The 14,240-nt window shown below is 43.9% G+C and overlaps 1 protein-coding gene across 5 annotated transcripts in view; it reads left to right on the top strand.

The window, feature by feature from the left end:
- The first annotated feature begins 7,778 nt into the window (after window positions 1-7,778).
- Window positions 7,779-14,240, top strand: part of SLC33A1 (solute carrier family 33 member 1) — a 45,419-nt gene continuing 38,957 nt past the window's right edge. For 3 of the 5 annotated variants that reach the window (XM_021669531.2, XM_012447354.2, XM_012447353.2), the window contains exon 1: window positions 7,780-8,993. In XM_021669531.2, coding sequence (XP_021525206.1) covers window positions 8,219-8,993 — 775 coding nt within the window. In that variant the 5' untranslated portion in view covers window positions 7,780-8,218. Of the gene's footprint in view, window positions 8,994-14,240 lie in introns of all 5 variants that reach the window. The other 2 variants (XM_064378847.1, XM_012447352.2) reach the window with 2 other exon arrangements.

Raw genomic sequence — 14,240 nt, 5'->3', positions numbered from 1 at the left:
TGGTGTGATCTTAACTCACAGTAACCTCTGCCTCCCTGGTTCAAGCGATTCTCCTGCCTCAACCTCCCAAGTAGCTGGGACTACAGGCACCTACCACCACACCCAGCTAATTTTTTTTTGTTTGTTTGTTTTAGTACATATGGGGTTTCGCTATGTTGGCCAGGCTGGTCTTGAACTCCTGACCTCATGATCCGCCCACCTTGGCCTACCAAAATGCTGAGATTATAGGCAGGAGCCACTGTGCCTAGCTAATGTTTGTATTTTTAGTAGAGACGGGATTTCACTATGTTAGCCAGGCTGGTCTTGAACTCCTGACCTCATGATCCACCTGCCTTGGCCTCCCAAAGTGCTAGGATTACAGGCATGAGCCACCATGCCTAGCCTAAACCTATGGAAATTTAAAAAACAAAACAAATCCAAAAACCTCATAGGTCCGTGCATGGTTGCTTACATCTGTAATCCCAGCACTTTGGGAGGCCAAAGCAAGTGGATCACCTGAGGTCAGGAGTTGGAGACCAGCCTGGCTAACATTGTGAAACCCAGTCTCTACCAAAAATACAAAATCTGTCATGTGTGGTGGCAGGTACCTGTAATTCCAGCTACTCAGGAGGCTGAGGCAGGAGATTCACCTGAACCCAGATCACGCCACTGCACTCCAGCCTGGGCAAAAGATCGAGGCTCTGTCTCAAAAACAAAACAAAACAAAAAAGCCTCGTAGAACTATACACTTAAAAGGGCCAATTTTGCTGGATATAAATTATACCTCAATAAACCCGATTCCCACCTCAAAAATAAACAATTTAAAAATTCTGAGGAATATATAGAAGACACAGTTCAGATCTTAGTGGACTGGAAAACCAGAGAAGAAATCTACAATCAGACATAGGTATATGAAGGGTCCACTAGATGGTAGTATTAATTTTTGTAATAGAGCCCAGGAAAAACTTGAAGCAAAGACATCACAGCCGTGGCAGTGGAGTAGTTTTTTGAAAAATGTTCTTGAAGTTTATTGCTGTAATTCCTGATGTCTAGTATTACGTCACCTTGATTTTTGTGTTTTTGCTAAGCTGGGTGTCCTGGTCTTCCACTGATTCTAGGAGGCCATCAATATTCTTCCAGTAAAATTCTGTTTTTATTTTGTTTCCAAAACAGACTAGCAGTATTAATAGGAGCGGTTAACCAATTTGTTTGTTTGTTTTCCAAAGAAAAAGGGAAATTATATTAACTGAAGTGAGTTAGGGGAATTGAAAATGCAAAAAATAAAAAACAAAAACAGCTATTCATGACAGTATGGGCTGAATGAAGGTCCCATGCAGTATCAGTTTTGTTTTCATAGTGATAGTGACATTTGTTCCACATTTGCTGAAGGACATTGAGGGCCTGGTCGGGGTGGGTTCCCAGGTTTGTAGAGAAATGTTTCAGTTTGTGTTGGAAGGACACTACCATTAAGTCTTCTGAGAAGACAACAATTTGGGCATGGCCTAGCCGTATACTTGTCTACTCTTCATTTAGCATTAGTAGGGGTGGCTCAACTTGGGGCTGGAGGATTCTCTTCCAAGATAGCTCACACACAAGGCTGGCAATTTGCTGCTGTTGATTGGGAGCTCAGTCAGTGCTGCAAGCTGCAGGCCTTAGTTCCTTTTCACGTAGTCTTTCCCTTAGTTCATGGGACTCAGTTCCAGGAGTGAGTGTCTCAAGAGAAAGAAAGTGAAAACTTTCAGCTTCTTAACACCTTGACCTGGAAATTAGCCCAGCAACACCTCAGCTGTATTCTGTTGGTCAGTCATGTGTAAATTAAAGGGAAGGGGACCAGGTGTGATGGCTCACTCCTGTAATCACAGCACTTTGGGAGGCCTAGGTGGGTGGATCACCTGAGGTCAGGAGTTCAAGACCAGCTTGGACAAAATGGTGAGACGCCCCCCCCCACCCCTACCCCTAGTCTCCACTGAAAAATACAAAAATTAGCTGGGCGTGGTAGTGTGCACCTATAGTCCCAGCTTCTTGAGAGGCTGAGATGGGAGAACTGCTTGAACCTGGGATGTGGTGGTTGCAGTGAGCTGAGATTGTTCCACTGCTCTCTACTGCGCTCCAGCCGGGATGATAGAGTGAGACCCCGTCGAAAAAAAAAAATTCAAGGGAAGGGGTGTGGACTCTGCATCTCAAAGGGAGACGTGATAAACAGTTTGGGATTTATGTGTTAAAACTGCCACTCCAGGTTCAGAGAAAACAATTTCAGTTATTTATGGATTCTCTAAAAAGCCTTGAGAGTTTTGATGTGGAATACATATTATGAATGACTGGCTGGCTTACGATGTGTAATACTTGGCATTACATTACATTGCCACCTACACCTCAGTTAAACCAGGACTGTACCATATTTCAAATCAGAATTTCCTGATCCATCCCTCTCCCCCAACCTGCTTTTGGTCAAAATTTAGCTCCTGGATGCGCTGTGGCTCATGCCTGTAATCCCAGCACTTTAGGAGGCAGAGGCGGGCAGATCACCTGAGGTTGAGAGTTCGAGACCAGCCTGACCAACATGGAGAAACGCCGTCTCTACTAAAAATACAAAATTAGCCAGGCATATTCCTGTAATCCCAGCTACTCGGGAGGCTGAGGCAGAAGAATTGCTTGAACTCGGGAAGCAGAGGTTGCAGTGAGCCAAGATTACGCCATCGTACTCCAGCCTGGGCAACAAGAGCCAAACTCCATAAAAAAAAAAAAAAATTAGCTCCTAAAGAGATGACCTGACCAAGAGGGATTTGGTATCTATTTGGTGCAGTATTAACAGTTGAATGTCAGCTCTGGATAACCCTGTAGTACAGAAAGGCATAAAGAATGAAAACAATCATAAATATTATAAGACATATATGTGAACTATGTTGTATTTAATTTTTTAGCCTAGACCTGTTCAGGGGAATAAATCTCAAGGATCAGTTTGGTCAATTTAGTTAACCAAGTGGCCTTCAACAAATAAACTGATTGTTTCATCTTTTTTTTTTTTTGAGACTGAGTCTCACTCTGTTACCCAGACTGGAGTACAGTGGTGTGATATCAGCTCACAGCAACTACCACCTCCCAGATTCAAGCGATTCTCTTGCCTGAGCCTAAGGAGTAGCTGGGATTATCAAGCACCCGCCACTACACCTGGCTAATTATTGTATTTTTAGTAGAGATGAGGTTTCACCGTGTTGGCCAGGCTACAATCCAACTCCTGACCTCAGGTGATCCACCCGCCTCGGCCTTCTCAAGTGCCGGATTACAGGTGTGTACCACTGTGCGGCCAAATCATCTTTTTTTGATCGGTACAAGATGTGTTAGCTATTGTACAGCCTTTCTTAGTTGGCCTGTAAATAGTAAAAGGTAATATTATTTTTGACTTTTTTTTTTTTTTTGAGACAGGGTCTTTCTCTGTTGCCCACACTAGAGTGCAGTAGCATAAACATATCTCACTACAGTCACAACTTCTTAGGCCCAAGTGATCCTCCCACTCAGCCTCTCATGTAGCTGGGACCACAGACACAGGCTACCATACCTGGCTAATTTTTTTTTTTTTTTTGAGATGGAGTTTTGCTCTTATCGCCTAGGCTGGAGTGCAATGGCACGATCACGACTCACTGCAACCTCTGCCTCCCAGGTTCAAGCGATTCTCCTGCCTCAGCCTCCCGAGTAGCTGGGTCTACAGGCCTGTGCCACCACGCCCAGTTAATTTTTGTATTTTTAGTAGAGATGGGGTTTCACCACGTAGGGCAGCATTGTCTTGATCTCTTGATCTTATGATCCATCCACCTCAGCCACCCAAAGTGCTGGGATTACAGGCTAATTTTTTGATTTTTTGTAGAGACAGCATCTCACCATGTTGCCCAGGTGGTCTCAAACTCCTGGATTCAGGTGATCCTACTATCTCAGCATCCCAAAGTGTTGGAATTACAGGCATAAGCCACTGTATCTGGCCTATTTTGGACTATTTCAGACAAGACATTCAGATTAGTCTGTGGGGTTTCTTAACCTGTTTTGTTTGTTTGTTTTTATTTGTGTCATAGTGTGATCAGATGTTTTAGTTTAGAAACTCCTAGCCAGGGTAGAATCCTGTGTCCTGGACTCCTGGCAAGGTAACTAAGTTTTTTAAAAATGATGAGTTACTGAGAGATTTATTTTGAATACTTGAAAAGGCAGGATGGTTGATACAGTAAGTACAAAAAGGCCATCTGAATATGCAAGAATACTCCTGAGGGTTTATATTGAGGAGGTATAAATTTTTTATTTATGGTAACCCATAGATACCAATTTTTTTTGACAGAGTCTTGTTCTGTTGCACAAGCTGGAGTGCAGTGGCAAGATCTTGGCTCACTGCAGCCTCCACCTCCTATGTTCAAGCCATTCTCCTTCCTCAGCCTCCTGGGTAGTTGGGATTACAGGCATGCACCACCACAACCTGCTAATTTTTGTATTTTTAGTAGAGATGGGGTTTCACCATGTGGGCCAGGCTGGTCTCGAACTCCTGAGCTCTGGTGACCTGCCCACCTTGGCCTCCCAAAGTGCTGAGATTATAGGCATGAGCCACTGCACTCAGCCAATTTTTCTTATAACTTCTAAATATCATTCTAAAGTAATTGGACTATAACTTGTTTCAGTAGTCCATGTTCGTTTTCATCCTTGATGTCGCTAGGATTTTTTTGAGGCTCTAGGAAATATGTAAGAGTAGCTAAGTTATCAGAGTCCAGAGGTACACAGAGTAGATATGCCAAGGTTAATAGTATTTACTATAGTTATAAATTAATATATAATTATATATGTAATAGAACTATAGTTAGTAGTATTTATAATAATAACCCATAGGATTTAGGGGCTAGATAAATAAATATAGCAGATACAGTATTATAAATATTTGTAACACACCAATATACTTCCATTGGCACCTCTGCTGAAGCCAGAATTACACTATTTCCTTCATAAAATTTCTTTTTTTTTCTTGCCCGCTCCCCAAAATTCTTCCAATTAAGAAAACCTTAAAGGCTGGGTGTGGTGGCTCACACCTATAATCCCAGTACTTTGGGAGGCCGAGGTGGGCAGATCACTTGAGGTCAGCAGTTCAAGACCAGCCTGGCCAACATGATAAAACCCTGTCTCTACTAAAAATATGAAAAAATTAGTCAGGTGTGGTGGTGCATGTCTTTAATTCCAGCTACTGGGGAGGCTAAGGAAGGAGAATCACCTGAACTGGGGAGGTGGAGGTTTCAGTGAGCCAAGATCGCACCATTGTACTCCAGCCTAGATAACAGAGTGAGACTCTGTCTCAAAAAAAGAAAAAAGAAAAAGAAAGCCTTCAAAATCTGCAGAAACCAGATGTGGTAGCTTACACCCATAATCCCAGCACATTGGGAAGATGAGGCAGGAGGACTGCCTGAGCCCAGGAGTTCAAGACCACTGCAGGCAATATAGCGAGACTCCATCTCTACAGATAAATAAAATATTTAGCTGGGCATAGTGGTGCATGCCTACAGTACCACCTACAAGGGAGGCTGAGGTAGGAGGATTGCTTGAACCTGGAAGCTTGAGTTTGCAGTGAGCCATGATCGTGCCACTGCATTCCAGACTGGGTGACAGAGGGAGGCCCTGCCCCAACCAAACCAAATCAAAGCAAACCAAACCTAAAGATAAATTACTACATATAATTGCTAAGATAATAGAATAAAACTTCCCTGAACTACAGAATGAGTTTTATCTTCAGATTAACTGAAATGGTTTACTCATTCCCAAGCTGGTGGTTTTAAAATATGTCTACAAATTCTTTTTGTTTTGGTTTTTTGAGACAGAGTCTCACTCTTGTCACCCAGGCTGGAGGGCAATAGCACAGTCTTGGTTCACTGCAACCTGTGCCTCCGGGTTAAAGCAATTCTCCCGCCTCAGCCTCCCAAGTAGCTGAGATTACAAGTGCCCACCACCACACCCAGCTAATTTTTGTATTTTTACTAGAGACAGGGTTTCATCATGTTGGCCAGGCTGGTCTTGAACTCCTGACCTCAGGTAATCTGCCTGCCTTGACCTCTCAAGGTTCTGGGGTTACAGGTGTGAGCCACTGCACCTGGCCTACAAGTTCCTTTTTTTTTTTAATTCTTTTTTTTTTTAATTTTACATTAAGTTCTGGAATACATGTACTAAATGTGCAGGTTTCCTACATAAGTATACATGTGCCATGGTGGTTTGCTGCACCTTATCTAGGTTTTTGCTGTATCATTTAGGTTTTTCTGGTGTTTTTTGAGACAGAGTCTCAATCTGTCACCCAGGCTGGAGTGCAGTGGCCTGATCTCTGCTCATTGCAACCTCCACCTCCCGGGTTCAATCGATTCTCCTGCCTCAGTCCCCTGACTAATTTTTGGTATTTTTAGTGGAGATGGGAATTCATCGTGTTAGCCAGGATGGCCTCCATCTCCTGATTTCGTGATCTGCCCGCCTCGGCCTCCCGAAGTGCTGGGATTACAGGCATGAGCCATGGCACCCTGCCCCACCATCTAGGTTTTAAGCCCTGCATGTACTAGATATTTGTCCTAAGGCTCTCCCTCCCCTTTCCCCCCACCCCGGACAGGCCCCAGTGTGTGCTGTTCCCCTCCCTGTGTCCATGTGTTCTAACTGTTCAACTCCCACTTACGAGTGAGAACATATGGTGTATGGTTTTCTGTTCCTTTGTTAGTTTGCTGAGGATGATGATTTCCAGCTTCATCCATGTCCCTGCAAAGGACATGAACTTATTCTTTTTTTAGGGCTGCATAGTATTCCATGGTGTATACGTGCCACATTTTCTTTATCCAGTGTTATCACTGGTGGGCATTTGGATTGGTTCTATGTCTTTGCTATTGTAAATAGTGCTGCAATAAACATATGTGTGCACGTGTCTTTATAAAAGAATGATTTATAATCCTTTGGGTGTATATATATATAGCCAGTAATGGGACTGCTGGGTCAAATGTATTTCTGGTTCTAGATCCCTGAGGAATCACCAACTGTCTTCCACAATGGTTGAACTAATTTACACTCCCACCAACAGTGTAAAAGCATTCCTATTTCTCCACATCCTCGCCAGCATCTGTTGCTTCCTGACTTTTTAACGAGTCATCCAATCACCAATGTAATTAGAGTTGGTTACCAAGTGTCCCCATCAGTCTTCCACCCCGAGGGAGAAACGGACTGCAGACAAACCTAGCACTCCTTGAGCAGTTTAATTCGTACCATAAATACGTAGGCACCGTAAGGCACGTGCTTCTCCAGTTAGGACTTTTTCAACCCTTTTTGGGGCACAAGGCGACCTTGGATCCTGATACAAAAACTTCGTAAACTTCTCGTTTCTGGTCGGCCCATGGCCCACGAAAGCAGCAGCATGGCACAATTCCCAGCCTAGAGTTCAGGAACTGCATGTCATCAGCACAACCACGAAACCTACAGCCGCGGAGACTACAGACCCTGCGTGATTACATCACTCAACCGCCGGCGCTGGCCTGGAGCAAACCGCTGTCGCGTGACCGTTCGTGCCCAATGACCGAGGCCCACGCTTTCCAGACAGCCGCATGCGCGGTCACAAAGCCCAAGCTCGAGCGGCGCCCCGCCCCGGTCGCACGGTGCGCCTGCGTTAATCCTCCCCGAAGGTTCCGGCCGCCAAGATTGCGGGTTCCCACCAAGCATTGCTTCCGGACTCGGCCACTTGAGCGTGTTCCTGATTGGCTTGCTCTGGAGGCTGGGAAGGGACCTGTTAGAGACTGGGACCACTTCCTGAAGAGCGAGGCAGGAAGTTATATTCTTTTTTTGAAGTCCTGTAGAGAAAGTGCTCTGTGCTGCATTGGTATCGGCGAGAGCTGGAGGTGTTGGTTCGGGAGACCGGCCGTTCGGTCCCGCTGCAGGTAGGAGCTGATTTCCATCGCGGCACCACGGCCCACACCTCCAGCCCCGAGCCCGGCGCGGCTGCCCGGGGGTCTCCTTCAGGCTCCTTGACGCGGTTCCAGGGGGCACCTACCCAGGCATCCTCTGGGCCTCGAGCCAGGGGACTGGCTCCCTGCTTCAGCACTCCCGGCTGCAATAAGAAGTGCCCTTGTCGCCCTGTTCCCTGCCACCATCCCGTGAACCGCCGAAACCCTGGTCCAGCGCGACAGCCTTGGACCTGGGACTGGACGGATCCAAAACGCTCAGCCCCGGCCCCCCACAGACGGGACTCTGTATCGTTTCTGATATGTCGCCCACCATCTCCCACAAGGACAGCAGTCGGCAACGGCGACCAGGGAATTTCAGCCACTCTCTGGATATGAAGAGCGGTCCCCTGCCGCCGGGCGGTTGGGATGACAGTCATCTGGACTCAGCGGGCGGGGAAGGGGACAGAGAAGCTCTTCTGGGGGAGACCGGCACTGGCAACTTCTTAAAAGCCCCACGGAGCTTCCGGGCCGAACTAAGCAACATTTTGCTGCTACTCTTTCTTTACGTGCTTCAGGGCATTCCCTTGGGCTTGGCGGGAAGCATCCCACTCATTTTGCAAAGCAGAAATGTTAGCTATACGGACCAAGCTTTCTTCAGTTTTGTCTTTTGGCCCTTCAGTCTCAAATTACTCTGGGCCCCGTTGGTTGATGCAGTCTACGTTAAGAACTTCGGTCGTCGCAAATCTTGGCTTGTCCCGACACAGTATATACTAGGACTCTTCATGATATATTTATCCACTCAGGTGGACCGTTTGCTTGGAAATACCGATGACAGAACACCCGACGTGGTTGCTCTCACTGTGACCTTCTTTTTGTTTGAATTCTTGGCCGCCACTCAGGACATTGCTGTGGATGGTTGGGCGTTAACTATGTTATCCAGGGAAAACGTGGGTTATGCTTCTACTTGCAATTCCGTGGGCCAAACAGCGGGTTACTTTTTGGGCAATGTTTTGTTTTTGGCCCTGGAATCTGCTGACTTTTGTAACAAATACTTGCGGTTTCAGCCTCAACCCAGAGGAATCGTTACTCTTTCAGGTAATGTATTTAAGCTATTAATGGCGTTAAGTTTATTTATCCTTTTGACAGAGTGTGTGACGTTGGAGGGAAGCTCATTAATTTACTGGAAATCATTTTATGGGAGATAAGGTAAGTTTTTCTGTTTCGTCAAAATGAGCTTCTTTGAAGTATTAAAGCCAAATCAAATGACACTAGAGCAATCAAATGATCAGCACTCTGCATTTAACAGGAAGAGGCAAACCATCAGATAACACAACGGAGTCCAGGGATTCATGCCCCTTACTTAATAGACAAATGCACAGTTTTAAAAAGTGTGGCTCATATGGTTCACATTTTTCCTTTTGTCTTGCTGGTTTTAGGTTTCTAGCTCTATATTTTCTGATCCATTTCTACCCCTACCGTTGTACCCAGAGTCCCTCATCTACTCTTTTAGTGAATGGAACAGGGTTTATTCGTTCAAACATTGAGTCAGCTAAGGGACGGGATTCTAAGGCCTTTTATGAATAAGACAGAGTTCTGCACACAAGAAATAGGGGAGATGAACATTTTAGGAGAGTTCAGAGTTGCCAGTTTGTAAGTGCCTTTGGGAGTCAGGCGTCATGTTGCAGGTAACATTTGACTTCGTTCTTGAATAAGATTCCGCGAGGCCAGGAAATGGCACACCAGAATGCACAATACAAAGTGAAAGTGCACTGAGGCAGGAAAGTCCAAAAAAAATACAGGACATTGCCTAAATTATGGAACTGGGTTTGGGAAATTATGCTGAGAAAGGCTGTGACTAAATTAGTAAGATTTTCTTTAATTGCTATGGGAAAGAGTTTAAAGTTTGTCCTGTAAGAAATGGAGGGTAAGTTCTACAAAATTTCCCCTTTTCTCTGCATGAGTAAAACACATGTAAGTTTTTTCTATTTTTTTTTCTTCTTTTTTTTTTAAATTGAGATGGTAGTCGGGGCTGGGGTTCTTACTATGTTGGCTAGGCTGGTCTTGAACTCCTGGCCTCAAGTGATTCTCCCCGTCCTCGGCCTCCCAGAGTACTGGGAGTTACAGATGTGAGCCACCCCACCTGACCCTAAGCTTTTCTGAGGTCGTTTTTATTATGGTTTTTTTTTTCTTTAAACTTTTGTAACAACTAGAAAACAATTAAAATGACCAATATCAGGAATAACAGTGTCAGGAATATAGTGGAATTCTTCATTCTGTTAGTGATGATGAATTTAGGGGATTCCGTTTTGAAATTTAAACAGCTAAACTTATCAGCTTCTGTGCTAGCTTGGCAATTCCTAACAGAGTAAATGTCCAGGTATGTGGGTGGTGGTAGGTGTCACAACTGTACTACCCATTTCCTGCAATCTCCTGCAATCTTATTCATTCTCACACACATCTAACCTTATGTCCACCTCCTCAAACTGCTAGTGAGCCACTATTACTGGTGAAATTATGGTGACAGTACTTTTTCCTCAGTTGTTTGGTGAGAGATACTGCTTTGTACTCAGGCACATTTGTCTCCATGTTCTGGCGCTCCACTCCTCCTTTATGAATATTTCACTGCTGGCTGGGGGCAGTGGCTCAGGCCTATAATCCCAGCACTTTGGGAGGCTGAGGTGGGTGGATCACTTGGGGTCAGGAGTTCAAGACCAGCCTGGCCAACATGGCGAAACCCCGTTTTTGAAACTCCGTCTCTAAAATAAAATAAAAACAAGTCATGTCTGGACGCTGTGGCTTACACCTGCAATCCCAGCACTTTGGGAGTCTGAGGCGGGAGGACTGCTTGAGCTCAGGAGGTAGAGCCAGCCTGAGAAATACAATATCTCTAATAAAAATAAAAATAATTGGCTGGGTGTGGTGCCAAAGGCCTGCAGCCCTAGCTACTCAGGAGGCTGAGGCAGGAGGATTGCTTCAGCCCAGGAGATTGTGGCTATAGTGAGCTATGATCCAATTATTGCACTCTAGCCTGGGCAACAGAGCACAACCCTGTCTTAAAATAAATTAATTAAAATTAAAATAAAATTAAAAAAAGTCCAGGCTGGGTGCAGTAGCTCATGCCTGTAATCCCAGCACTTTGGAAGATTGAGGTGGACAGATCACCTAAGGCCAGGAGTTTGAGACCAGCCTGGCCAACACGGCAAAACCCCTTCTCTACTAAAATACAAAAATTAGCTGGAAGTGGTGGTGCTCAACTGTAATCCCAGCTACTCAGAAGGCTGAGTGGGGAGAATTGCTTGAATCCAGGAAACAGAGGTTGCAGTGAACTGAGATCACACCGCTGCACTCCAGCATAGGTGACAGTGCCGGGCTCTGTCTCAAAGAAGAAAAAAAGAACCTGTCAGCCTTAATTAAAATTCAGTGGCATAATTTTGTTCCATTAGGGAACAGTTGTGGCTAAGGGAGTATAGATATAACGACTGTTGAACTAATAACGGCATTCTCTGGAATGATATTTTACCAGTCACTCTTATATTAAGAGAAAATTCCAGTTTAGCTGATTAGCAGTTTAGTTTCCATAGCCTGTTTTTGTTTGTTTTTTGTTTTTTGTTTTTTTTTTTGAGACGGAGTTTCTCTCATGTTGCCCTGACTGGAGTGTAATGGCACAATCTCAGCTCAGTTCGATCTCCGCTCACTGCAACCTCCGCCTCCTGGGTTCAAGTGATTCTCTGCCTCAGCCTTCTAAGTAGCGGGGATTACAGGCATGCACCACCACGCTCGGCTAATTTTGTATTTTTAGTAGAGACAGGGTTTCTCCACGTTGGTCAGGCTGGTCTCGAACTCCCGCCTTCAGGTTATCTGCCTGCCTTGGCCTCCCAAAGTGCTGGGATTACAGGTGTGAACTACTGTGCCTGACCTCCACAGCCTCTTAAACCTTGATTTATCTGAGGCTTTCTCATTGTAAGTAACATCATCTCCTTAATCATCTGTGGTGACATAAACAGCAGTCCCAGGACAAAATGAAAAGCAGTCCTAGGACAAAGTGAAAATGAAAAGCATACAAAGCAAAAAACTGATGACAGTATGCATTCACAAAGTATTTCTAGGCAGCGAATTGTTATTATTATTTTTGAGATGGAGTCTTACTCTGTTGCCCTGGCTGGCGTACAGGGGTATGATGTCAGCTCACTGCAACCTCCACCTCCAGGGTTCAAGCTATTCTCATGCCTCAGCCTCCCAAGTAGCTGGGATTACAAGCGTGCACCACCATGCCTGGCTAATTTTTGTATTTTTGGTAGAGATGGATGGTCTTGAACTGCTGACTCAAGGGATCAGCCCACCTCAGCCTCCCAAAGTACTGGGATTACAGGTGTGAGCCACTGCTGCTGGCCATGACTTGTTACTTTGAATTGCCTTTTTTTTTTTTTCCTATGGAATTTGAACTTTGTTCTGCAGGAGATTCTAAAAATAGCTTACTTTTTAATTTAACTGTTTATATCTGTAGTGGACTGCTGTTTCTGGTTCAGACATTTTAGTTGAAAGTTAGAATTCCTATAGTTTTATTCTCCTTTTTATGACTGAACATACCACATTTATAACATCCTTCTTTCTGGAACTTATTAATAGGATAACTAAGAAAAACCAGTGGTTTTGAGAAAGTTATAGAGTACAGAAAGAATTATATGAAGAAAATATAATTGCTTAGGTGATTAAAGAGAAGCTAAACACTGAGGCAATGTTTAGAAAATCAGAGTATTAAAAGGATGTGTGTGTGTGTGTGTGTGTGTGTGTGTGTGTGTGTGTATTTTTTTTAATTCTGAAATATGTTCTGGCTGGGTGCGGTGGCTCACACCTGTAATCCTAGCACTTTGGAAGGCCGAGGTGTGCAGATTGCCTGATCTCAGGAGTTTGAGACCACTCTGGGCAACATGGCGAAACGCTGTCTCTTCTAAAAATACAAAAAATTAGTTAGGTGTGGTGGCCCATACCTGTAATCCAGCTACTCGGGAGGTTGAGGCATGAGAATCACTTGAACCTAGGAGGCGGATTTTCAGTGAGCCGAGATCAAGCCACTGCACTCCAGCCTGGGTAACAACAAGACTCCGTCTCCAAAAAAAATAAATAAATAAAATATAAATATAAATAAATAAAATACTGTCTGTAATTAACAGTTTTGATTGTCACATATAAGTGGAGATGGAATATATTGGGTAGATAGATAATGTAAATGAGTCATCTGAGTTGGAGGAGACAGATGATCTGAGAAATCCATGCCCCTCAAAAGGTGAGGAGTGTCAACTGTAGTAAATTGTAGTTTTGTGACAATAGGATCCCAAGATTGCTAGATCTTAGGAGTATTCAAGAGAAGCTGGAAATTCCTTTTTTATTTCCTAATTTTAAGAACACTTCTTAGGCTCATATAAAAACATATCTTTAGCTGGGCACAGTGGCACGCATCTGTAGAGTGGCACACATCTATAGTGACAGCCACTTGACAGGCTGAGATAGGAATATCATTTGAGGCTAGGAGTTTGAGCCTGCAGTGCATTATAATAGTGTCTGTGAATAACCACTGCACTCCAGCCTGGGCAACGTAGCAAGACCCATCTTTAAAAAAAAATTCAATATATTATTTATCTATCTGTCATCTATCTAATCTAATTTATGTCTTCAGGCCAGATGTAGCCTGTAAACTGGTAGTTGAGGCCCTCTCCTCTAGCAGCAGTAGTAACAATTAGAAGTGATTAGAATAAGGAATACCATATTTGGGTTTAGGAGCAGGGAGCAAGACAGTCGGATACCAGAGAAGAAAACTAAAGATATTAGAGTTTATAAATCAATTTGTTTATAAATAGGCACACACTTACAGGGGTAAATGAGAGAAAAAGTATTCCTTTGAAAAAGTTGATGCTGTAAGTATGAATCTAATTAAACTAATGGCAATAAAAACAGTATTTGTAAGACATTGATGCTTTAAATTAGAGAGCAGGACCATTAATTCCTACCTGATGACAAATTTATTTGTCTTGCTTTCAGAACACATAATTTATGTGACTCAAAATGCATGTTAGAATTTGGAAAAGACTAATTGGTTCATTTCTAGATAGACCAGGTATTCTTATATAGGCTACAATACATTCTTTTATTTATTTTATTATACTTTAAGTTCTGGGGTACATGTGCAGATTGTGCAGGATTGTTACATAGGTATACACATGCCATGGTGGTTTGCTGCATCCATCCGCCCATCATCTATATTAGGTATTTCTCCTAATGGTATCCCTCCCCAATACCCCCACCCCTATAATACATTCTTTAGCATTCATGTCTAGGCTTAAAATT

Source organism: Aotus nancymaae, unplaced genomic scaffold (genome assembly GCF_030222135.1).
Source record: "Aotus nancymaae isolate 86718 unplaced genomic scaffold, 86718_ANA_hifiasm-v0.15.2.pri h1tg000019l, whole genome shotgun sequence".
In the NCBI taxonomy this organism is placed as follows: Eukaryota; Metazoa; Chordata; class Mammalia; order Primates; family Aotidae; genus Aotus; species Aotus nancymaae.
Note: the sequence above shows the minus strand (reverse complement) of the source record. Positions and strands in the feature narration are given on the sequence as shown.